This window comes from Lithobates pipiens, unplaced genomic scaffold (genome assembly GCF_037356315.1).
Source record: "Lithobates pipiens isolate NorthernLeopardFrog02 unplaced genomic scaffold, aLitPip1_a1.2 Scaffold_22, whole genome shotgun sequence".
Taxonomy (NCBI): Eukaryota; Metazoa; Chordata; class Amphibia; order Anura; family Ranidae; genus Lithobates; species Lithobates pipiens.
In genome coordinates this window covers 116,353,248-116,379,949 of record NW_027507784.1, presented here as the reverse complement: position 1 = coordinate 116,379,949, position 26,702 = coordinate 116,353,248, and the positions used below count along the sequence as shown (strand labels likewise).

Sequence of the window (26,702 nt, the reverse complement as noted above, 5' to 3'; positions counted from 1 at the left end):
TGCGCCTTGTGAATGGTCCCGTAGTCTTCTGGGACTTGTGATGTGTCCCAGAAAACTGCGGGGGTGAGTAGGGGGGACGAAGTTCCAGGTCAGATCGGCACGGCTGTCGAAACCAGGTACCCGCTCCTTCCTCCCTCCAAAAAGTGCCAAATGTGGCAATGGAGGGGGGGGAGGGTACAAACAAGTGTGACTTCCCCTTCTGGGTGGAGCTCTGCTTTAAATTTTAAGGTTGGCCATAGATGAATCAATTTATTTTTGTTCAACCATCCATCCATTGGAGGTGGATGGGGGAATCCTTCCCAATGTGTGTTTGTGTCCTGCCAGCGAGGAGACTTCCCCAACATCAGAATACACTGATCAGGCCTGATCACAGCCTGCAGCACTGACTGAGCAGAAATTTTCCAACAGGGCAGTTGAAGCATCGGTAGATCAACATCTGTTCAATTGCAGTGGCCATACATCTATTTTTATTATTTTAAAAAAATCTGTATTTTCTGTTTTTATTAGGCTATAAATGTTTAAAGTTTCATGAATTAAAGTGGGGTACCCCCTAAAAAAAAAAAATTAAAAGTCAGCAGCTACAAATACTGCAGCTGCTGGCTTTTAATAATCGGACACTTACCTGTCCCGGGTTCCAGCGACGCGGGGGAACGAAGCCCCCCCCTCGCTCCCCGCTCCGCTCGCGGCGCCGTCATGCATACTGTGGGCACCCGGCTGTGGCTTCACAGCCGGGCACCCACTGCGCATGCGCGAGCGGCGCAGGGCGCCGTGATACGCCGTACAGTCACCTGGGACACGTGACAGGTCCCAGGTGAATGTGCGGCGCGAGGGGAAGTGATGTCACCAGCCCGGGCAATGAAGAAGGCAGACTACGAGGGACCCCCTAGCAACCGGTATTTAGAGGTGAGTAAAAATTTTTTTTTTTGCCAATTATTTTTTTTTGATTTTTTTTTAAGAATTTTAAGTAGTTTTATTTTTTGGGGGGCAACTCCACTTTAAAGTCATATTAAAGGCAAGTTATTATTATTATTATTATTATTTTTAAATAACAAACATGTTATACTTACCTGCTCTGTGCAGTAGTTTTGCACAGAGCAGCCTGATTTTCTGCCGGTACTCCTGGTCCCTCCCTTCTACCAAGAGAAAACAGCTTGCTATGGGGGCACCCAAGCAGGCTCGCTCCCAAACTGCTGCTCTGCATTCACACACAGAGTCGTGGATCAGCCCCGCCCCTCTGTCTTCTCATTGGCTCCCTAACTGTGATTGACATGGCTCCTGCTGCTGTCTCAGCCAATGAGAAGGGAGAGTCCCCGGAGAGTCGAGGCTTTCGAGCAAATTGCTGCATCACAATGGGGCTTTAGTAAGTATTGGGGGGGGGGGGGGGGGGTTGGTGCACACAGAAAGTTTTTTACCTTCATGAAGGTAAAAAACCTTGCGCCTTTGGAATCAGTTTAAGCCCCAGTAACTGATATATGAAAACTAAATAGTACATGTAAAGAGCCTGAAAAATGCTTCATCTGCAGCCCCAGTGTGGGAGCCTGAGTGCTTTCACACTGGGGCGGTGCGCTTGCAGGATGTTAGAAAAAGTCTTGCAAGCAGCATCTTTGGGGCGGTTCACGAGCAGTGTATACACCACTTCTAAACCGCCCCTGCCCATTGGAATGCATGGGCAGCGCTGCCGGAGCGCCTGCAAAGCTCTTTGGCAGCAGCGCTACACGGCGCTTTAAAACCCCTTTTTAACCCCTTGTAGGGGGTTAAAAACACCCTGCTCCCCCGAATAGCAGTGCTTTACCGCTACTGCCCCCACCACCCCAGTATGAAAGAGCTCTTAATCATTGAAAGGAAATAAGAATTCTGATTTGCTGGCTTGCTCAATGTTTATTTTTTCCTGTCTTCATAGATCATACAGCGGATCTAGGCTTGGCAAGACGACCATAGACAGATTGAAATCCAGCTGGTTCAGCAAGTCATTAGATCAACTTCTATCAAATGGTCAAGTTGGAAAACTTTTGATGATTAGTGGCTGCCGCTGCCGATCAGTGTATTCTGTTAGTGCCAAGTCCCATTGTCGGAATACGATGTCCCACCTGGGTGGGGGGGGACTCCTCCCTTCACCTTACTTGTGTAGATGGAGGAATCTGTCCCTTTTTTTTTTTCATTCACCTTGCAGGCTGAACAAAAAGAAAAAAAAAATACTTAAATATGTCCAGCTTCTTACAATCTAATTGTACAAGCTCCTTTACACCTTCTTTCAACTATGCAGTACAAAAGCCTTCCTGACTAGATAAAAATTGAATGCATTGTTTAGGTTTGTCCTCATATTACGCAGTCTTGGAAAAAAAAAGGAGATATTATACTGTCATTTTTAATCAATAATTAATTAATTAATTAAATTCATTTTTTAATCACATTTTATACTGTATGGCAAGCTTAAAACCTCACGGGCAGAAAGTCGAGAGACATTTGCCAGGACAAAAAAAAAACAGGCTGACGCCTAAACGTGCATGTTCTCTTGTGAACTGGTCGTAAAGCAAATTGTACAGAAACTGTACAATCGGATTGTAGAATGTGTGGCTTTAGAGTACCCATACATGTTGCAATCTGACTCTACAATCTTTGTAAATACAATTTTGTATTTACTAAAATAACTTGATATGAACACCTACCTAATCTGTATCCTATCAGGAAGGCCCCCGTACTACTAATGCACTATAGTTATAGATCTAAAGGAGATTGTACAATCAAATTGTGGTGAGCTTTTAAAAACTGCAGGAAAAGTGAGGATGTTCCACATAGCACCCAAATCAGGTTTTAAATTCCATATGATAGTCTGGTTGTTGTGCACATCGTTTGCTCTGCCATTTCTCTCCTTGTGTGTTCATAGCTCAGCCTGTGCTGCCAGGACGCCCACAGCCCTCAATAAACGACGCGGTTGCAATGGTCAATAGCACAACGACTTTCCACTATTGATTAATGTGTGTATAGAGTACTTTACAGCCACAATCCAGCCCTCCCCCACGCCCCCCCCCCCCCATATTTACCAATTTGGCTCCTGTGTTTATAGGGTTTAACAGCACTTGGCACCCAGTGGGATGGGCAATCTTGTAAAAGTAAATCATTTACTACCAAACAACCTCGGCAGAATAGCTGTAAGCGGTTTGGGGGTGAAATGTGTTTTTTTTTTTTTCCGCTCTCGCAGGTGCAATCTGAATCAATTAAATTAATTAAGATAATGCTTCATGCCCCAGAGATTTACATGGGTTGGATGTGTCCTATATATTTTAATAATGGGTAGCCCTCGCTATTTATAATACAATTTATAACATATGGGTCATTTTAAACGGAGTGCTAAGCTCCTGTCAGGGAAACGTTTAATTAATATGTGGCGCTACTATTTAGCATACCTGATTTTGACTGATATAAATAGCCTACAGTGATAAGAAATGTTTAACCATGTAATGATCATAGGATAACATTGAGTGTCATTTGGTGTTATGTCAATGGGGTTATAGCAAAAGATAGTATCAGGGGTTATGTTGGCCTAAATTATCACATTTGGTAAAAAAAAAATCCAATTTACAAAAAAAAAATAAAGATTATGTGGCATTTACCACGAAATGAAAAATGTGCCAGGAAATATTGTCAAAAAACCATGCGGTAAGCTCTTAAATCCAATTCATAAATGGAACAAAGTAAAAAAACATTAATTATTTATCAACAGGGTTTTGATGGCAGGATTACATGTGGTATTTATCAGAAACAGTGTGGGGGTCCTTCCCCAATAGCTGGTTGCTAAGGAGCGGGCTGGGAAGCCAGCAGCTGTGTCCTTAACAACGGATGACTCATCAGTTGACAGCAGGTTCCCCGCTGACAGCTGAATGTTAAGAAAACATGCTGGCGATTAAAAATTTAGAATTTTTTTTAAACGCGTTAGGGTCCCCCCCAAAATCTATACCAGACTCGTGTTCGAGCATGCAGGTCAGGAAAAGGAGGGCCCCCCCTCTTCCCCCTCCTCCTGAACAATACCAGGCCACTTTCTCTAAACATGGGGGATGCTTTAGGCCATCCCAAACCACCTTGTCCCTATGTTGATGGGGATAAGGGCCTCTCCCCCACAACCCTGGGCGGTGGTTGTGGGAGTCTGCAGGTAGAGGGCTAATTAGAATCTCAAAGTCCCTTTAACAAGGGGGCCCCAAGATCCCACCCCTCCCTGTGAAAGAGTAGGGGTACATAGTACTCCTACTCATTCATCAGAAAAAGTATCAAAAAAAGAAAACGCTCACAATTTTTGACAATTTCTTTATTAAATTTTTTTTTTTAAATGTCCCCCCAAAGTTGATCCAATGTCAATCACGACGCCCGCCACACCGCCGGATGTGAAAAAAGGAAAAAAAAAAACCTCCAGCCCCGACGAAGGCTCCCGCTGACTGCCTGCTCCTCCGTCTGACTGTTCTTAAATAGCTAAGGGGAGGAGTTACCCGGTGACATCACCGGGTGGCCACCAACCCCTTGTAACGTCACCAACCCAGAATACTCCTGGCCGGTGATGTTACCAGGGTTGGGGCCACCCGATGACGTCAGTGGGTGACTCCTCTCCTTAGCTATTTAAGAACTTTGTTTTTCTTCTTCGGGTCTGGCGGTGTGGCAGGCATTGTGATTGACCTTGGATCTACAGTTGGGGGGCAGTTTTTATTTTTTTTAATAAAGAAATTGTCAAAAACTGTGTGTGTGTGTTATTTCTTTTTGGTAAGTTTTTTGGTGAATGAGTAGGGGTACCATACTCTTTCACATGGGGGGAGGGCAGAATCTGGGGATCTTCCAGATCCTGAAAAGTCCCCTGCCCTCAGACCCCCACAACCACCACCCAGGGTTGTGGGGGAGAGGCCCTTGTCCCCATCAACATGTGGACAAGGTGCTTTGGGTGGGGGGGTGGAGTCTGATGTGCACCAAATCTTCTTCCCACAAATTAAAATGGTCCTAAAAGCAGAAGGTTTTTATGCATGAAGGTGAAAGACCTTCTGTGTGCAGCAACCCCCCCCCCCCCCCCCCCCAATACTGCACCTGTGGTTGCAGGAAAGAAATTTGCATCGTGTAAAAAACTAAAAAAACTTGGAAAACTAACAAATTGAATTTAAACACCAGCTCACACTTTAAAAGTAGTTACAGGAACAGTTTTGTTCCTTTTGGGATAAAGGTTTTGCATAAATAAATTGTGATCATTGTAAGCACCCATCAGTGGTAAATGATTTTTCTCAACCCTCTAACTGCTACAACTGCAGGACAGCTTGTTCTGTTGCAAAACAACAGATCACTAGATGAAAAAAGGAAAAAAATACTAAAATATTGAATGCAGCTATCACGTCTAAGAATTGAAAGGCTGCACTTCAATAAATAAATGCTTTTGGGTTTAATAACTGCTTTAATCGCTTCCCGACTGCCTCACACCAATATACGTCGGCAGAAGGACACATACAGGCAGTATCACGTACCAGTACATTGCCCTTTAAGAGGCAGCGGGGACGTGCACGCGCCTGCGGGAAGCTCTGTGAGTCGGGTCACGGGTCCCGCAGACTCTATCGCCGCGGGGATACCCGTGGTCGCCACACGGAGAGGAAGAACGGGGAAATGCTAAAGTAAACAAGCATCTCCCTGTTCTGCCTAGCAACAGTGTGACTGATCTCTGCTCCCTGTGATTGAAACAGAGATCAGTGATGTGTAAAACACAGCCACGCCCCCCACAGTTAGCAACACGCCCCTAGGGCACACTTAACCCCTACACTGCCACCTTGTGGTTAACCCCTTCACTGCCAGTGTAATGTACACAGGAATCAGTGCATTTGTATAGCACTGATTGCTGTATAAATGACAATGGTGTCAAAAATGTCCGATGTGTCTGTCATAATGTCGCAGTGATGATAAAAATCGATGATCGTTGCCATTTAAAAAAATATATATATATTACTAAAAATGCCATAAAACTATCCCCTATTTTGTAAATGCTATAACTTTTGCGAAAACCAATCAATAATCGCTTATTGTGATTTTTTTCCCAAAAATATGTAGAAGAATATGTATCGGCCTAAACTGAGGAAATTTTTTATATATATATATATATATATATATATATATATATATATATATATATATATATATATATATTTTGGGGGGATATTTATTATAGCAAAAAGTAAAAAATAATGTGTTTTTTTCAAAATTGTCGCTTTTTTTGTTTATAGCACAAAAATAAAAACCGCAGGGGTGATTAAATACCACCAAAAGAAAGCTCTATTTGTGTGGAAAAAAAGGACGTCAATTTTGTTTGGGTGCCACATCGCATGCCCGCACACAGTTAAAGTGACGCAGTGCCGAATCGCAAAAAAAATGCTCTGGTCGGGAAGGGGGGTAAATTCCTTCTGGGGCTGAAGTAGTTAAACTAATAGAACTGAAACGTAAAGTGTAAAGCCCCACTTCTTATCTTCTATCGTTGAAGTCTTTAAAGGATTAACATGACAGCCAAACTGGCATTTTCTGAAGGAAAGATCTGCAGCAGCAGTTTGTATTTTCTGCCATGACAGGTCTCCTTTAATGCTCCTCTGTGTGACATTTCAGGCCAACGGGGCGATCAATAAGGGGTTAATACGTGTGTCAGTTAATTGGGTCTTCCTCCATTGTCAGGAGATGTAGACAAGGTCCAAAATTAGCGCAGCAGAGAGAGATCTCTGTCCTTCAGCTTACAGGATTTAGGCTGGGGCTGAATAAATGACTGGGGCTTTCACAATCAGTTAGGGCTGGGGAATAAAATAAATGGCAGGTTGCCTCCAGTAGTCAGTTGGGATTTACAGAGGGGTTATTGGGTTATAAAGGATTGAGATGTGCTGGGTCGGTTGGGCTTAGGAGCACAGGCTGCCTGCCTCCTGGGGGTGCTCACCCAGGCAGAAAAAGAGGCTTTTGTTAGCAGCGTGTGCAGCTCGCGTGCCTCTCTCTGGACAGCAGTCAGGCTGGAGAGGCTCACACTGCGCCTGATGGGGACTGGCATGGGTGGCAGCCAGGATCACTAATAATCCAATAAAAAATACTAGACTCTTCTGCAAATAGGGGAGGAAGGGGCTAACAACTGTCCCCACACTCAGCAACCTGTGGATCTACAGCTAATGCACCAGACAACCTGCTAACATGATGCCCTAGTTCATGTAGACTTAACTCTGAGGCTGGGATTTAATCATTGATTCCATCTATTCCCCAAAGTGGCAGCAAGGCTGTGCAAAAATATCATCTTCCAAATTATCTGGGTAATATACCGAAAATATAAAACAGGCTGTGCCCTGAATGACTTTGTAGAATTGAATAAAAAGCACCAAAGATGTGCAAAGAATTATCCTCCTCTGCTTAGCAAATTCATTGAGATAAGGTGAAAAGTCGTTGGAAAAATATTTATGAATATCAAATAATAAACTGATAAATCCTTAACCCTATCCTGTCTGTGCAGCTCTAAATGTGATACGAGATATTCATTTTTTTACGTTAAATTACGTTAAACGGATTAACTGATCACAATGACCTGTTTTATTTAGAAATAATTATTAATAGTATGTGTTAAAAACTATTTTATATATATATATATATATATATATATATATATATATATAGCTTATATCGTGTTGCTTAAAAAAGTTATCTCTAATAATCATCTTTAATATATATATATATATATATATATATATATATATATATATTTTTTTTAAAGATGATTATTAGAGATAGCTTTTTTAAGCAACACACGATATTATATATATATATATATATATATATATATATATATATATATATATATATATATATATATATATATATATATTTATTTATTTATTTAATATCTTAAAAAAGCTATCTCTAATAAGCATCTTTAAATATATATATATATATATATATATATATATATATATATATTTTTTTTTTTTTATTTTTTTTTTTTTTAAAGATGATTATTAGAGATAGCTTTTTTAAGCAACACGATATTATATATATATATATATATATATATATATATATATATATATATATATATATATATATATATATATATATATATATATATATATATATTTTTTTTTAAAGATGATTATTAGAGATAGCTTTTTTAAGCAACACGATATTATATACATACATACATATTTATTTAATATCTTGTTGCTTAAAAAAACTATCTCTAATAAGCATAATAATAATAATAATATATATATATTAGTTAGACTTCCATGGAAGCTAGTTTAAAGCTCCCTAATTGCTCTGGTGTGCTAATGTTTTTCCCCTGCTGTGATGCGGCAGTGAATAGGTTAAGTGCAGTAGCTAAGGCTAGTAGCCTTTGACCTAGACTTGTGTTGATGACTCATCTACACAGATTCATCTTATCCCCGCTGCCTCTCAAAGCTCCACTCACCGCCATTCACCACCCACTACCTGTTTAGCCCATCTGTCGGTCTGAGAAGTCTGTCATCCAGGCACCAGGAGCCATGTGACCTCCCCATTGCCACTCATCTGTTGCAGCACAAAGTTAAGGCACTGTCACGTCACGTGATCCTTCCACAATAAAACAAATGTGGATAGAAATCAATTAATCAAGAGAGCTCTGTGTCCCCAATTTTATAAAGGTTGTATATTATTAATATTAAAGCACACTACTAAAGATCACACCCTACAATGAATGTGATGACATGATTGTCATAGGACTAGGAACAGATGTATTATTGTGTGTGCGCTAAAGGAATAAGTGTTCTAGGAATCTGGAAATATCTCATCCCTCAAAAAAGTAAATAGTGTGAAAAATCTCTTATTTGTTCTACTAAGTAGTTGTATGGGGGTGGGGGGTAAAAATCGGATATATAGATGGGAGAAGCGACTTCATTCATTAACCAAGACAAGTATGTGGCTGGCTGCATGGCTTGTAGGCTTGTAGAATACATTGTGACATGGGCTTCCATTAACTTTGCTAGAGAGATAGATAGATAGATAGATAGATAGATAGACAGACAGACAGACAGACAGACAGACAGACAGACAGACAGATAGATAGATAGATAGATAGATAGATAGATAGATAGATAGATATAGACAGATAGATAGATAGATAGATAGATAGATAGATAGATAGATAGATAGATAGATAGATAGATAGATAGATAGATAGCACAAATTAGTCTAATAGGTAATTAGAACACATTAAAGAGTATACTGTGATAGATAATTAGATAGATGAGTCTACAAGATAGATAATTGGAAAGTAAGAAAGAGTGAGTTGTTATGTGCCCCATTCCCCATCATACTGGGACTGTGATGGGGGGGGGGGGGGCTTTATTGGTTGTGTGATATTCTCCAGTGTCTGATGATTAATTATCTGTCTGCATTAATAACTTCATGAGTTTGTGAGGAAGCAGAATAATGTCCCCTGCACATCACAGAGCGGCCATGTGTAGGGATGATAGGGATGTGTAGGGATAATAGGAATGTGTAGGGGTGATAGGGATGTGTAGGGATAATAGGAATGTGTAGGGGTGATAGGGATGTGTAGGGATAATAGGAATGTGTAGGGGTGATAGGGATGTGTAGGGATAATAGGAATGTGTAGGGGTGATAGGGATGTGTAGGGATAATAGGAATGTGTAGGGGTGATGTGATCGGTATATGATCACCTGGAGTGATGGAGAAGCCCGGTAAGGGACCAGGGACAGCTCCTACAATGACAGAGTTCGGAGTTTATATTGGCTGGGAATCTGGGATCCTCTGTAAGGATGGACGGAACTCTACACTTCTACTGGTTTACTTAGTTGCAGCTTAGAGAGTTTTTATTCTTTTTAGTCCAATGCAAATTAATAGTTATATCTATCTATTTGTCTGAAGATAAATAAATAGAGAGAGAGAGAGAGAGAGAGAGAGAGAGAGAGAAATATAGATAGATAGATAGATAGATAGATAGATAGATAGATAGATAGATAGATATAGATAGATAGATAGATAGATAGATAGATAGATAGATAGATAGATAGATAGATAGATATAGACAGATAGATAGATAGATAGATAGATAGATAGATAGATAGATAGATAGATAGATAGATATAGATAGATAGATAGATAGATAGATAGATAGATAGATAGATAGATAGATAGATAGATATAGACAGATAGATAGATAGATAGATAGATAGATAGATAGATAGATAGATAGATAGATAGATAGATATAGACAGACAGATAGATAGATAGATAGATAGATAGATAGATAGATAGATAGATATAGACAGATAGATAGATAGATAGATAGATAGATAGATAGATAGATAGATAGATAGATAGATATAGACAGATAGAGAGATAGAGATTATAGATGGATATATATATAGATAATAACATACACGGATCGTACAAAACAGAGATGTGGAAATGAGGAGGAAGCTGTCCCCTTTCTGGTCCCCAGGGCTTTCCTCCAATCACATCTCTGGGATTCTATTTGGGAGATGAGAACTCTTCTTCAGTGTCTTTAATGAATATGGAATAAAAGAAAAGGACATAAAGCTCGTCCATAATGATGACACTAGTGTCGGAATCTCATGCAGGATGTCGCCTCTTGTCATTAATGGCACTTTGGAAATCAGGGGCACGGAGAGGTTCCAGTGACACAAGTGATCGCTGCCTCCTTCTGCCTCCCCTTCTGTCACGTCTTGTGCACACAATGCACGGCCGGGAAGGGGTTAACCCTGTCCTGCGGGTACAAACAGGTTCGCAGAATGTGTAACTGGCGACAGATGGCCACTTTTTTTCCCCCCATGGCCACAAAGAGATGGAAGGGAGAGCAGCGCTGAATACAAATGGATGGAGGAAAAGGGGCCGCGTCACGTGATCCGCCGTTTGCCTGACTTGGGTGACCATATGGCGCGTGCCGGGGAAAGTTAGGGGGCGGGGCTTGAAGGAAGGCGCAGGCGCACTGTGCTCCCTCTCTTCACTAATCTGTGTGACTGCTGTGTTGTCACCTCTCCTCCTCCTCCTCCTCCCCCTCCTCCCCCCTCTTACTTGTCTCCTAGCGTCACGAGACCCGCTATAAAACCCCAGAGTCTCATCACAGCCCCCAGAAATAAACAAAACAATTCACCCCAGCACCTACACCTCTGCTCTGTACCACTGGAGAGGTTATGAGACTGTCACTGCCAAGGAGACACTAATACTAAGGTAAGTCTTACCTGCATCCCTCATCTCACCATTTCTCTACATCTGGGAGAACATCCATGCATTCACCTTTCTCATCCAATCATTTATTTATTTCTTTTTAGATTTCCATATTTCATTCATTTTTTCCTTCCTTTATATATTGCTTGGCCATTAATCAAACTCATACTTTCATCATCAAATCACTCTCTTAATGGGCTAGATGTAGACTAAGGAGCTAATTAAGTAGTAAAGCCAAGTAGTGCTCAATACATTTGTACAGATGTCAGTTGATCGCCTTGAGATTAGAAATAGTTTATAGAAGGGCTATGAAGAGTTAAAGTATTGTTGAAGTTTGGTATAATGTCATCTGTCTAATGTAGGGGCTGTTATCTGCATTGAAATATAAAGTATAACATAAATATTATAAATATAAAGTCTATGCATTATACACATAAAGTATAACATAAATATTATAACTATAAGTATATACATTTTTTCATATAAAGTATAATATAAAGTATGATATAAATAAACATACAAAATATATAAAGTAGAAATGTGATGTATTATATAAAGTAGATAAATATGATAAAACAAATATATACAGTAGAAATATAAGGCATTATATAAAGTAGATAAAGTATGATATAACTATACAAAATATATAAAGTAGAAATGTAAGGCATTATATGAAGTAGATAAAGCATGAAATAAATACAACATATATAAAGTAGAAATATAAAGTATAATATAAACTAATTTATGCAGTAAAAAAGTAATTTTACTATAAACTCATGACTGCATATGCTTATTCCTGATGGACCGGCTGAAATGTATGAACCTTGTACAAACCAATCGGCATAGACTAAGCTCAAGCCTTCAGATGCTGGTAGTAGTAAATTTCCTTCACCTGAACTTGTTCTGTAATGTTGAAGGCTTTTAAGACTCATCCAAGCAGCCAACCATATAAGCTGGGGAAGCCATCTGGATGGGTTTCCGACAATAGAAAACAGGTCTAGTAAATTTGACTTACTACTACTAGCTTTATATCACAACCTGTATACACGAGTACCTTCACAGGTGTATGATACAATACCAAACCAGAAAGTAGCAATGATGCACCAAGCACAAAGGTACTTGGCAACCAGTGTAGTAGTCAGTTGAGATTAGGGGATGGGTAAAGTGCAATTAGTATGGTAAGTAGAGGTGCTAAGGGAAAGGCCAATTAGTATGTTAAGTAGTTGTCCTGAGGTTTTAACTGAACTTGTTCTTTAATATTGGAGGCTTTTTAAGACATCCAGGCAGCCAATCAATTTGGATGAGGACGCTATCTGGATGGGTTTCCGACATTAGAAAACAGGTCCAATAAATGTGATTTACTACCACTAGCTAGTATCAATGAGAACCTTCACAGATGTATTATACAATAAGAAACAGCCAAAAGGCAGCAATGATGCACCAAGCTCAAAAGTTCTTGGCAACCAATATAGTAGTCAGTTGAGACTAGGGGATGGGTAAAGTACAAATAGTATGGTAAGTAGTGGTGCTGAGGGAAACATATGCTACCTGTTAACTGCCAGGGTTCTCCTTGTCTGCAGCAGCAATCAAAGCAGGTTGAATACACCAGCTATGTTTTAGTAGCTCTTGTATTAAAGCCATTAGGTCATGGTGTATGGTAGACATGTCAAGTGTCTGCTTTATGCATCAAGTTGCTTTTTATTTCTTTTTTTTTCCTGGCTAGGTATGGAAAACAAAATACTTAAGCTAACCCAGCACAGTAAACTGCAGATGGGAGATGGGTATAATAGGGAGCTGTGGTGCACCTGATCCCCTCTATTCAGGGCGCCTGCGCCAGTTTTAATAGAATTGTCTTCTTCTGCTGCTTTGCCATCTACTGATCCCTAGACTTCTATAACACAGCCTATGGGGTTGATTTACTAAAATTGGAGAATGCAAAATCTGGTGCAACTGTGCACGGTAGACAATCAGATTCTAACTTCAGCTTGTTCAATTAAGCTTTGACAATAAAATCTGGAAGCTGATTGTTTTTTCTGTGTACAGCTGCACCGGATTTTGCATCTCTCCAGTTTTAGTAAATCAACCCCCCATAGTCGGAATAAAGTTTTCAATCTTGCACAATCAGATTGGCGATTCTGCTATTTGATTCACTATAGTATTTTTACTCAAGTCTTATTTTCTTAATCTACTTAAGGTCAGCATAATATATCCCGGTTATATAACAGTCTTTGAAGGGGATCTAATGGGGATTTGTGTAGTTGCATTCTAATCTATATTTCTACTTTATTAGTTGGTGGCACTGAGATCATCAAGTGGTCATTTATATCTGCTTGTCCTCCTTAGATTTAAAGATGACCAAGTCCTACCGAGATAATGGGTTGATCATGTCCGACACCCAAGGCTCGAGAGGTTGGGTGGAAGAGTGCTTGAGCTCTCAGGACGAGCACGACTTGGAGAAGAAGGATGAAGACTTAGAAAGTATGATGAAGGATGAAGATGAGGACTCTCTTAACCATCACAATGGAGAGAACGACGAGGAAGAAGGTGAGGATGATGACGATGATGATGATGATGAGGAGGAGGATGAGGACGGGGATGACGACCAGAAACCCAAGAGACGCGGTCCTAAGAAGAAAAAGATGACTAAAGCCAGGGTGGAGCGCTTCAAGGTCAGGCGCATGAAAGCCAACGCTCGGGAGAGGAACCGAATGCATGGCCTGAACGCTGCATTGGACAGCCTACGCAAGGTGGTGCCCTGCTATTCCAAAACCCAAAAGCTGTCCAAGATCGAGACCCTGCGACTGGCAAAAAATTACATCTGGGCTCTTTCTGAGATCCTGAGGTCTGGGAAAAGTCCAGACCTGGTGTCCTTTGTGCAGACACTTTGCAAAGGCTTGTCCCAGCCAACTACCAACCTGGTGGCTGGGTGCCTTCAGCTGAACCCCAGAACTTTTCTTCCAGAGCAGAACCAGGATATGCCATCGCATATGCAAGCAGCAAGTGCTTCCTTCCCCCTGCATCCCTACCCTTACCAGTCCCCTGGTCTTCCCAGTCCTCCTTATGGTACCATGGACAGCTCCCATATATTCCACGTCAAGCCCCATTCATACGGGACTGCCCTGGAGCCTTTCTTTGAGAGCACTGTCACTGACTGCACCAGCCCTTCGTTTGATGGGCCCCTCAGCCCTCCTTTGAGTGTTAATGGGAACTTTTCCTTCAAACACGAGCCTTCTTCGGAGTTTGAGAAAAATTATGCCTTCACCATGCACTATCCGGCGGCCAGCCTAGCCCAGAGCCATGGTCCTATTTTCTCCAGCACTGGCCCACGTTGTGAAATCCCTATAGACAGCATCATGTCCTTTGATGGCCACACACACCATGAGAGAGTCATGAGTGCCCAACTTAATGCCATCTTTCACGATTAACTTTCCAGAGATCAAATGATGAAACTTCTGTAATTGCCCGTGCTTGTCTTGTTTACAATGGGTACCATGGCTGAAAAGTGCACCTACCCCACCTGGTGAATGACATCTTTCCATTTGATCTGTACTGTACTGCCTATCACAAAAAAAAAAAGTTGGAAAGCAACTTTGATTTTGACCTGCTGTATTATTAATGTATATATAACCAGAGCTCATCCAGGAGCCACTCTCTTAAATTAGGAGTACACACCTTTATTCACAACGTGTTATTTTATCTGATGCAGATAAAAAAAAAGCAATAATTAGGATCTATGCAATTTTTCAAACCAATGGTGGGCCAATCAAATAAATATATATAAATCTATTTTTCGACCAGCATTTTACTACTAGTTATTGTACCCATGGCTGAATTATTTTGGTGTGATTTTTTTTGTACAGAATTTTTAATGGCTTTTTATAATGTGAATTTCCTATTTTAAAGATTAAAAAAAAACATGCAGCTCCATCGATTTTTATACCTATGGGAAAAAAGTAGAATTATATTTAATTTATAGCAAATAAAAACTGAAAATTAAAAAAAAAAAATAAGTTTAACTAATTTAAACCAGCAACCAAGTGCTTAGAAAGTTGTGCTGCCTTAGATGTTTTCCCTTGAAAAATGAGAGAAGTAAATCACACACAGATCCGTTAATAAAGCCTAGTCCAGGGGTCGTTTAATCTAATTCCCACCATAGGGGTTCATGTCATTAAAGGGTTAAACAAATAGCAGGATATCCGTTCGCATGGCTTCAGCAAACAGTGGAAGCTCATGTGCAGTATAGGCTTCATGGATGTCACTTTTTTTTAACCCTTTAAGAGACAGTTTTTTTTTTATGAATACCAATTCTGAATCCTTGGTAATCGCAATTAGAGAAAAAAAAAAAAACAGCGCTGCCATCTATGTCACTATTCTAGAAGTCATATCACATTGTATTCCAGAGAAAAGCTGCTTGACTATCATAATTATTATGTCTAATAACCACAATCTATCAATGTGTATTTTATTTGAAATCCTTCATATGGGATCAGAATCCTGGCTTGATTCGTTACCTATGAGAGTTTTTTATGGGATCAAAGTGAATATTTAGTATCTGTGGGTGGGCTGACTTCAGTTATACTTTCATTTTTTTGCAGGGGTTGAAATAATAATAATAAAAAAACAATACATGCCATCAGATGTGATAACCAGACAGTTTATTCAAATCTTAGGTGCAGTATGATGTTATTAATGCGGTTCCGATGATCGTTTTCTCATGTAAAGCTGGTTCAATTGGAATGAATACGTTCTGTCATTCTGTCTGTAATCTGTATGCAATCATGTTACTGCGGTTCCGCACACCTCCCAATCTACTATGAAATAGTATTGACTGGTTTAGCCCAATTGTTGCATCTTTGATTCATTGATTTTATTATGCGTAATTCCTATGGGATTATTGTTTTATTCCAATAGCTCATAAAAGTGCAACGTTTATCATTTGTACAATAAAATTATTTTAAAAATTATCGCAGTTTTATTCCACTTTTCTTTCTCTCAAAGTAATTTTTTTATAGGAAGAGGTTGTAATGGCCAAATGTACAAAGCCAAGTTTACAAATGGGATTTTTGTTTTTTAATCGCATTATCAATAAACGAAAAGTACTTTGAAACACAAACAGATTAATAGGCTAATGGTTTAAATGGGTCCTAATTTAATGCTGATTATACTTACAGAATTAATAATATTAATACAGTATAAATCTATCTATCTATCTATCTATCTATCTATCTATCTATCTATCTATCTATCTATCTATCTATCTATCTACCTATCTATCTATCTCTACATGATTCTGTAAGTATATATATATATATATATATATATATATATATATCACTATATATATCACTATATATATCTATATATCTATATATCTATATATATATATAGATATATATATACATAGTACACTTAATATATACAGTAATAGCTATCTCTCCATAGATAGATAGATAGATAGATAGAGTTTTTTTTCGAAAATTCACTCCATATCAAGGTAATCTGGAGTATTAGAAATAACTCAAATCTAAAAACCCGTTTAAGGTCCAATTTATTCAAATTAACTCTCAGTTTAAAGTGTTGCATTGATCTCCTTTCATATATATATATATATATATATATATATATATATATATATATATATATATATATATATATATATATATATATATATATATATATATATATATATATATATATGTATGGTAGCTCTCCCAAGTAAATTTTATTGTTATTGTTTATAGTTTATTATTTCTTATTACTAAAAATGAACAAACACAATAGGTTATTTACAAAAGGCAAATCCACTTTGCACTACAAGTGCAAACTACAAGTGCAAAGTGCACTTGAAATTGCACTAAAAGTGCACTCGGAATTGCAGTTGCTGTAGAGCCAAGGGGAACATGCAAGGAAAAAAAAACAAAAAAACAGCATTTTAGCTTGCATATGATTGGATAATAAAATCAGCAGAGCTTCCCCTTATTTCAGATCTACCCCTCGGATTTACAGTGACCGCACTTCCAAGTGCACTTTCAGTGCACTTTGCACTTGCAGTTTGCACTTGATGTGCAAAGTAGATTTTTGCCTTTGGCAAATAAACCCCTTGTACATAAAAAAATACAAGTAAAACTTTGCTTAGCTAAGTCTTATTTTTTAGTATTTCATATTTAGTAATTCAATATTTAATATACATATTAGCAAATGGAATAAGAAGATAGGAAATATCTATCTATCTATCTATCTATCTATCTATCTATCTATCTATCTATCTATCTATCTATCTATCTATCTATCTATCTATCTATCTATATATGATTATTTGCACTCTTAAATAAGATTTATTTATTATTTAGTATTTAATATTCCTTTTTGCAAAGGATATAGGAATTTAGGATTAAAAATCAAAAGAAGAAGAGTTTTTTTTAGCTAGTGCATCAAGTGCAATGTATACATCCAAGTGTTACATGGGTCATCATACTATTGGGATGGATCTTGCTATAATTACTTTCCAGTTTCTTTCCAATAGCGCTAAAGAGACAGATAACAGATTCCACACATGTTATTGGGGCTCTTAATGGTATTCTTTCTGGTGCCAATATCTCTATCAAACGAACTAGCTTGGATCAGTCCCAGAAGTTGTTCTCCTCTCCCAGGGGACAGATTAGAATTGCAAACTTCTCCTCTTCGCTCCCCCGGCTCCCGTCTAGTGACAGCTGCGCAAAAATCGACGTTTGCGGAAACGGAGCGTCTAAGACAAGCGCATTCTTGTTCCAGGGGGTTATTCATGCAATGCTTGTTTCATGGAGGACTCTTCTGTCAGAAAAGGGGCAGCTAGCATGCCACCATCTTTTATTCAGAATGGGGTAGGCACAGATGTTTCTTCTGCAGGGGAGGTTTTAATTTATGAAAATGATATTATTTATGCATGGGTGCTCTGCAATACACAGGCTGCTTCCATCTGAGCAGAGACATGCCACAAAACCAGGTCTATTGTCAGCAGCACTCAGGGGCATGTTCTGCTGCCTCACATTATACACGTATTAGTGCCTCACATAACACAGAACCTGTGCAAAAGGTGATTATTATATGCTGATGGTACTGGCTAGTCTGGCTTCTAGGGTAATTTGGATCTTATCAGATTTTAGGTAAGAAATATGCCATTTTAAAAGTATTTTTAATGGCATCTATAATAATTAAAGGTACACTCCTATGAAGATTACGCACTACAGCTGTAATCCCCAAAACAAAAATGTAATATATTGCATCTTACCAATTCTTAAATGGTTGGGAAGCTAGATGGTTTTCACCTTAAAGTGGAGTTCCATCCCCCCAAAAAATGTATTAATGTGCTTAAGAGAAATAAAAAACAATAACATTTTTTTTTTTTTTTACTCACCTCTAAATGTCTGTTGCTAAGGGGTGCCCACAGTTAAAATGCCAGCGCCGCTGAGCGGAGGGGGAGACGATCAGGGCTTCGATCCCCTGCAACGCTGGACCCTGGGACAGGTAAGTGTCCAATTATTAAAAGTCAGCAGATGCAGTATTTGTAGCTGCTGACTTTTTTTTTTTTTTCAGTGGAAACCTCTTTAAAGCAAAGTGCAAAAAAAAAACCTACAAGGCAAAGGCATAATGTGCTAGTATGCATTGCATACTAGCACATTATGAAATACTCAACCTGGAACAAAGCCCTCTAGCACTGTGAAGTCACCGCTGAGAGAGCTGACATGTTTCCCCCTGTCTTTTTTCCGGGTTCGCAAGCTCCAGCGCTGTGATCGGCTGTAGCTATGATGATGTCACTCCCGCGCAAAGAACACCGGAGCCCTTGGCTCCAGCATAAAGCTCTGAAGTTCTGGCAAGGTATGCTGTATCTTCAGAGCACATGTGCCAGTGATGTCACTGACTGTAAGCAGGGTGAATATCTCCTAAATGGTGCACACTTAGGAGATAATTATTTTACCTACAGGTAAGCCTTATTATAGCCTTACCTGTTGGTAAAAAGTGCCAAGCGGTTCTTTACAACCGCTTTAAAGTGTTACTAAACCCAGGACCATGTATTCACTATATCTGGTCTCCCATAGTACACAGAACATAAAGATGCAATTATTTTAGTAATTATGAACTGCTAACATAGGCGTGCGCACATGGTGTGCCAGGTGTGCCTGGGCACAACCTAATCACCCTATGTGGCACAGAATCCCCCTGTTTAAACCCCTGATATTTCACCAAAGCCCCCTAACGGGGCTCCTAAAAAAAAATAGTAAAAACACATTTAAAAAGTAAAATTGTGAAAAATAAAAAATATTGACACCATCCACTGCCCTACTGACACAGTATAAATACACATGCACACACACACATGCGTTTGAGCTTTGAGGTGCACACCTTAATGCAATAAGCTGTGCACACCTATGACTGCTACATTTTTCTCATCAGCAGTATATAGCAGTCTTGTGACTTCTACCTGTGTCTGGTTAAAGCTTGTAGGAGGAGTTTTCATTCTACTCCAACTGTCCTATGAGGCTGCAGAACCCCTAAACCTCTGTCTGGACAGTGCTGATTGACCCTGTGCTGATCACATGCACTCTCCCAAGAAAAATAAAAAAACTCTCTAGCAACACACACTAAACTGAGCATGTGCAGCTTGTCCCCAAGTCTCTGTTCTCTCAGCAGAAAGATGTGGGACAGTGGAAGAATGATAGCATTACAGAAGATAGGATCAAAAAGTCTTTTTACACAATGCAGAGGATTAACCCCTTAGGTTCCACAGTGAGTATAACAAGCATGCTTTACTGCATATACAGACTCATTTTACTGTTGTGAGTTCACACAGGGGCGACTTGTCCAGGCGACTTTGCCGCCTGACAAGTCGCCCCCGTTCTGTACTACGGAACCGTTCTAATAGGAGTGACTCGAGTCGCTCCGACTTAGAAAAAAGGTTCCTGTACTACTTTTGCGGCGACTTCGGGCGACTTGCATTGACTTCTATATGGAAGTCATTTTGCAAGTCGCCGCTGAGGTCGCGGCAGGTCGCGGCGCTGCAAGTCGTGCCGCGTCCTGTGTGAACCAACACTTTAAAGAGGAAGTAAACCCTGATGGGTTTACTTCCTCTTTCATTCCCTGCAAAGGCAAAGCATAATGGACTACTATGCATCGCATAGTAGCCCATTATGTGTCACTTACCTGACACAGGAGCCAGCGAAGTCGCCGCTGTCCCCTGTAGTCCGCCGCATCCATCTTGTTGGTGGCGTCTCGCAGCTCTGCCGCTGTCACTCCCTCACATGCGCACGGGAGCCGACACGCGCGGCAGATCCATTGTTGGAAATGCCGCGCTCAGTGCGCCTGCGCGTCGCTGTCTACGGCGCATGCGCCGTAGACAGCGGTGCCTGTCTTCAGGCAAATATCTCCTAAACCGTATAGGTTTAGGAGATATTTCTTGGACCTACAGGTAAGCCTTAATCTAGGCTTACCTGTAGGTCAAAGTGGTTTGTAAGGGTTTACAACCACTTTAATGTATTCAATGTAATATGGTAAAAAAAACAAAAAACTTTTGTGTTCTGCTCTCCCCCAGCCCCTCCTTATACTTACCTGAGCCTAGTCTTGATCTAACAATGTGCACAAAAGCAGCAGCTTTCCACTCTCTCTCCTCTTAGGCTCAGAAATAGCAGCAGGAGCCATTGGCTTCTGATGCTGTCAATGACAGTCTGTAAGGAGAGAGTGGGGGTGGGCCAAGCCACGCTTTGTGCCAATGAATGCACAGAGCTGGCTAGGGTGCGAGCACACAAAAGTGCCCCCCTAGCAAGCAACTTGCTAAGGGGACACTTGCTAGGGGAAGGAGCCAGCAGGGACCTGACAAGAGGAGGATTGGGGCTGCCCTGTGAAAAATGAATGCACAAATCAGGTAAGTATGACATACTTATTATTTTAAAAAAATGTAGGCTTACAATCACTTTAACCCTTTCGCTGCCAGAGCTGTTTTTGTGTTTTTTTGCACGCATGTTGAAAAAATCATTTTAGGCCTGAAGATTACACAAAACCATCAAATATTATATATTTACTGAAAGCAGATACCCTAGAGAATAAAAAAGTGGTAGTTCCAATTTTTTATTTTACACAATATTACCGCAAGGGTCTAGGAAACTCAAAATTTCAGTAAGCATACATACTATCATGAATTTAAGGGCAAACAAACGCAATAATAGATTCATTTTTTTTTGGTAAAATATAAAAGATGAGCTTGCACAGAGTAAAAAAATACCCAACATGCCAACCCTTACAGTTTTGTGTGCCCGTGAAATAGCATCAAACTTCAGTACCCTATATTTTATATAGGCGACACTTCAAAGGCCCCCTATAGGTATCAGTTTAGTATTATGGAGGAGGTCTGCTCTTAGAATTATTGCTTTCACTGTGGCGATATGTAACATGTGTATTGTAATTGATGTTTTCACACGAAGGCACCCAGACGCATGTGTTTACGTTTGTGCGTGTGTATATGTGGGGGTGGCAAGTGCCTCCAAATTTTTCTGGGAGGGGGGATTTTATATGCTTTGGTGTAACTTGTAAAAAAAAAAAAAAACTCATCACATAGGGGACAAAAAGTCTCCTATGTGATGTTTTTTGGTGACGGGATCTCTTTATTGAGATATGCAGGGTCTAAAAGACCCTGTGTCTCCTCTGTGCTCCACTAAATGTTTTGAAATGCAGATCACATTGCAAAACATTATTTCCCGGCTGAGCTAGCCGTGGACACTGAGATCTTGACTCGAAAGTGACGCCAGAGATGTCGGTTTCCAAGTCACAAGAGGAAGAGGAGGAGAGCGGACACATGTCTGCTCTTCTCCTTCCCCTTCAGCTGCCAGCACCTGCCATGGAGCTCCCGGGCCCGCTGATGGGCAAGCGGAGCCAGGTAAGCATGGCACAGAAGAGGCAGTTTACAGGCTCTATTTTTAGCGCAAAAACGCCTGTTAAGCACCTCAGTATGAAAGGAGTCTTACACAATGTGAGTGATGCTGAACAAATGTTGAAGGACCCCTTACACACCTAGACTGCCCGTGGTAGCGTCAAATTTACCGGCGCTGCAGCGCCACTTTGTGGGCAGTAGAGGGGTGCTTTAACCCCAAAGAAGGGGTTATCAAGGGGTTAACCACTTGAGGACCGCCGTATTGCCAATGTACGTCAGCACAATGGCACAGGCAGGCACAATCACGTACATCTACGTGATTGGCTTCCAGCAGGTGGGGGGTCCGATCGGACCCCCTCCCGCTGGTTACGGCGGTCCGATTCGGTCCAGGAGCGCTCCGTGATGAGGGGATGGCCGTTGGTTTTCGGCCACCCCCTCTGGATCGCTCCTGGCCAATGAGAAGCTTCCTCCCCTGTGTATTGTTTACACAGGAAGGAGGAAGTGATGTCATTCTCCTCGGGGCGGTCTTTTTGACCGGACTACGAGGAGAAAAGTAAAAGTAAGTGTGCACCAACACTACACTGACATGTAGGTACACACAGGCACACAAACCCCCCCCGATCCCCCCCCCGATCGCCCCCCGATCCCCCCCGCCCCCCCTCCCCCCCAGTCACAGTGTCACTGATTGCATTGATCATTTCTTTACTGATCAATGCATTCAGTGTCAGTTGTGACAGTAAAAACTGTCAGGACAGTTAGTGTTAGGTCCAGGGTAGCCCCCTATCACCCCCCAATAAAGATTTAACCCCCTGATTGCCCCTAGAGTTAACCCTTTCACCCCCTTTTGCCAGTGTCACTAAGCGATCATTTTTCTGATCGCTGCATGTGTCGCTAGGTAGCTAGTTATTTTTTTAGGTTCACCGCCAGGTTTTTATATCGCTAGGTACCCCGATATACTACCCAATAATGGTTTTAACCCCTTGATTGCCGCTAGTTAACCCTTTCACCCCCTTTTGCCAGTGTCACTAAGCGATCGTTTTTCTGATCGCTGCATCAGTGTCGCTACAGTCGCTAGGTAGCTAGTTATTTTTTTAGGTTCACCGCCAGGTTTTTATAGCGCTAGGTACCCCGATATACTACCCAATAATGGTTTTAACCCCCTGATTTCTGCTAGTTAACCCTTTCACCCCCTTTTGCCAGTGTCACTAAGCGATCGTTTTTCTGATCGCTGCATTAGTGTCGCTACAGTCGCTAGGTAGCTAGTTATTTTTTTAGGTTCACCGCCAGGTTTTTATAGCGCTAGGTACCCCGATATACTACCCAATAATGGTTTTAACCCCCTGATTTCTGCTAGTTAACCCTTTCACCCCCTTTCACCAGCGATCACAGTATAAGTGTCACTGGTGACGCTGGTTAGCCAGTTAGTTATTTAGGTTCCCCGTCAGGTTTTTATATAGCGCTAGGGACCCCCATATACTACCTAATAAAAATTTGAACCCCCTGATTGCTCCTAGTTAACCCTTTCACCACTGATCACCGTATAAGTGTTACGGGTGACTCTGGTTAGTTTGTTTTTTATAGCATCAGGGCACCCACCATTTATTACCCAATAAAGGTTTAACCCCCTGATCACCCGGCGGGTGATATCAATTAGGTTTTAGGGTCAGGGTCTGCGTCGCCCCAGGCAGCGCTAGGTTAGTGCCAGTACCGCTAACACCCACACACAAAGCATACACCTCCCGTAGTGGTATAGAATCTGAACAGATCAATATCTGATCTGATCAGATCTATACTAGCGTCCCCAGCAGTTTAGGGTTCCAAAAAAACGCATTGTTAGCGGGATCAGCCCAAATACCTGCTGGCACCTGCGTTTTGCCCCTCTGCCCAGCCCACCCAAGTGCAGTATCGATCGATCACTGTCACTTACAAAACACTAAACACATAACTGCAGCGATCGCAGAGTCAGGCCTGATCCCTGCCATCGCTAACAGGTTTTTTGGTAGCATTTTATATTCAAATCCGGAAGGCAGTGCTTGGTTTTCGGGGTCCCGTACGTGGCTAGGCTCCCAAAAAGTCCCCCACATGTGGTATCCCCGTACTCGGGAGAAGCAGCAGAATTTATTTTGGGGTGTAATTTGACTTCTGCCCATAGCATGTGTGAGCAATATATCATTTAGTGACAACTTTGTGCAAAAAAAAAAAAAGTTTGTAATATTCCCGCAACTTTTGGCAAAATATAAAATATTCCATGGACTCAACATGCCTCTCAGTAAATAGCTTGGGGTGTCTACTTTCCAAAATGGGGTCATTTGGGGGGGTTTTGTGCTATTTTGGCATTTTATGGACTTCGAAACTGTGATAGGTAGTGAGGAGTTAAATCAAAAATTTGCACCCTTAGAAATCCTGAAGGTGGTGATTGGTTTTCGGGGTGCCGTGCGTGACTAGACTCCCAAAAAGTCCCACACATGTGGTATCCCCATACTCGGGAGAAGTAGCGGAATATATTTTGGGGTGCAATTCCACATATAACCATGGCATGTGTGAGCAATATATCATTTAGTGACAACTTTTTGTAAAAAAAAATTTTTTTTTTTTTTTTGTCATTATTCAATCCCTTAGGACAAAAAAAATAAATATTCAATGGGCTCAACATACCCATCAGCAATTTCCTTGGGGTGTCTACTTTCCAAAATGGGGTCATTTGGGGGGGATTTGTACTGCCCTGCCATTTTAGCACCTCAAGAAATGAGATCGGCAGTCATAAATTAAAAGCTGTGTAAATTCCAGAAAATGTACTCTAGTTTGTAGACGCTATAACTTTTGCGCAAACCAAAAAATATACGCTTATTGACATTTTTTTTACTAAAGACATGTGGCTGAATAAATTTTGCCCTCAATGTATGACTAAAATTTAGTTTATTCGATTTTTCTTATAACAAAAAGAAGAAAATATCTTTTTTTTTCAAAATTTTCGCTCTTTTTCCATTTATATCGCAAAAAAAAAAAATCACAGAGGCAATCAAATACCATCAAAAGAAAGCTCTATTTGTGGGAAGAAAAGGACGCAAATTTCGTTTGGCTGCAATATTGCATGACCGCGCAATTACCAGTTAAAGCAGCGCAGTGCGAAATTGCAAAAAGACCTCTGGTCCTTAAGGTATTTATTGGTCCGGAGCTGAAGTGGTTAAAGGCGCCAAAAATCACTTTGCAGACACTTTGGAAGAGCTGCCCATTCATTTCAGTGGGCAGGGCATTTTGGGAGCGGTGCATACAGCACTCCCAAACCACCCCAAAGATGCTGCTTGCAGGACTTTTTTTCCCATCCCACAAATGCACTACCCCAGTGTGAAAGCACTCAGGCTTTCACACCAGGCAAGCTTGAGAGGCGCTTTTCAGGCACTATTTCTAGCGCTACAACACCTGAAAAGCGCCTCAGTGTGAAAGGGATCAAAGTAATGGCATCAGTCAGACATTGTGTGAGAGTGTGAGAGTTCTTTTGGGTATATATTTATACATATACATGCCCCCAGACCCGGATTGGCCGCCGGGCCGCATGTCCGGGTGTGACATGCAGAGCCGGCTGCAGGTTATGCTGGGTGGTCGTGGGAGGAGCAGAGTCTCCTCATTCCCCACCTACCAAGCCGATCCATGGCAACCCAGGCCGCCGCTGAACAAAGTCTGTATTCGCACATTCACCCCACAGCCAATGGTCTCTAGTCACCTCCTATTTTTTGTCCCAGTCCGGGCCGGGTGACAGTTATCATTCATAGTATGCCTTGAAAGCAACTGTTTTGGGAAACATTCCAGTGGATATGTTTAGTTCTGCTTTAAATGGGCTGGCTGCATTTGTTTTCTTCTTCTTCTTTTTTTTTTAGGATTTTTTTTACTTTATTTCTAATTGATTATCTGATTATCTAGCCAATAACTTCTTAGCGTATCTCCATTCCACTGGAGAAGCAATGGAGCCACCCTTGTGCAGCAGCATTGTCAGTCTGTAGTTGTGAAGTGTTAGATGAATTAGCAGGTTTAAATAGATAATGCCGCGTACACGCGATCAGACTATCCAGTGGACTTAGTCTGGCTTACAAACCGCCGGAAAGTCTGCCAAATTTCCGAACGAGTGAACCTGCCCACACACGGGGCTTCTCCGGTGGACTAGGTCCAGCGGACCTAGTCCCCCAGACTATCCGCCATACTTTTGAAATGAACGGACTTCCCACACATGGAGGAAAGTCTGTTAATTTTGAACGCGGCTCCAGGTACCCGGGACTAGCGAAGGAAGTCAATGTCGCCGCCTTCGGTGGCAAGATTGACATATCGCTGACCCCGTCACCTGGTATGGACATAAAGGGGAGGCCCTACACCGAAAAAACTGAGTGGGGATCCCTCCAAAGGTCCATATAAGACCCTTATCCGAGCGTGCAGCCCGGCTGGTCAGGAAAGGGGTGGGGACGAGCGAGCAGCCCCCCTCCTGAGCCGTACCAGGCCATGTACCCTCAACATGGGGGGGTCCAGCGAGAAGAACCCCCAAGATGGAAGAAGACCCCCGGAGCTGTGCAATAAATTATTTTAAACCCTTGTGTGTTGT

The 26,702-nt window shown here is 41.1% G+C and overlaps 1 protein-coding gene across 1 annotated transcript; it reads left to right on the top strand.

The window, feature by feature from the left end:
- The first annotated feature begins 11,054 nt into the window (after nt 1–11,054).
- NEUROD1 (neuronal differentiation 1) lies at nt 11,055–16,181 on the top strand. Its single transcript, XM_077448123.1, has 2 exons — nt 11,055–11,220; nt 13,561–16,181. The coding sequence occupies exon 2, from the start codon at nt 13,569–13,571 to the stop codon at nt 14,640–14,642; it is 1,074 nt and encodes a 357-aa protein (XP_077304249.1). The 5' UTR covers nt 11,055–11,220; nt 13,561–13,568; the 3' UTR covers nt 14,643–16,181.
- Nucleotides 16,182–26,702: the final 10,521 nt, after the last annotated feature.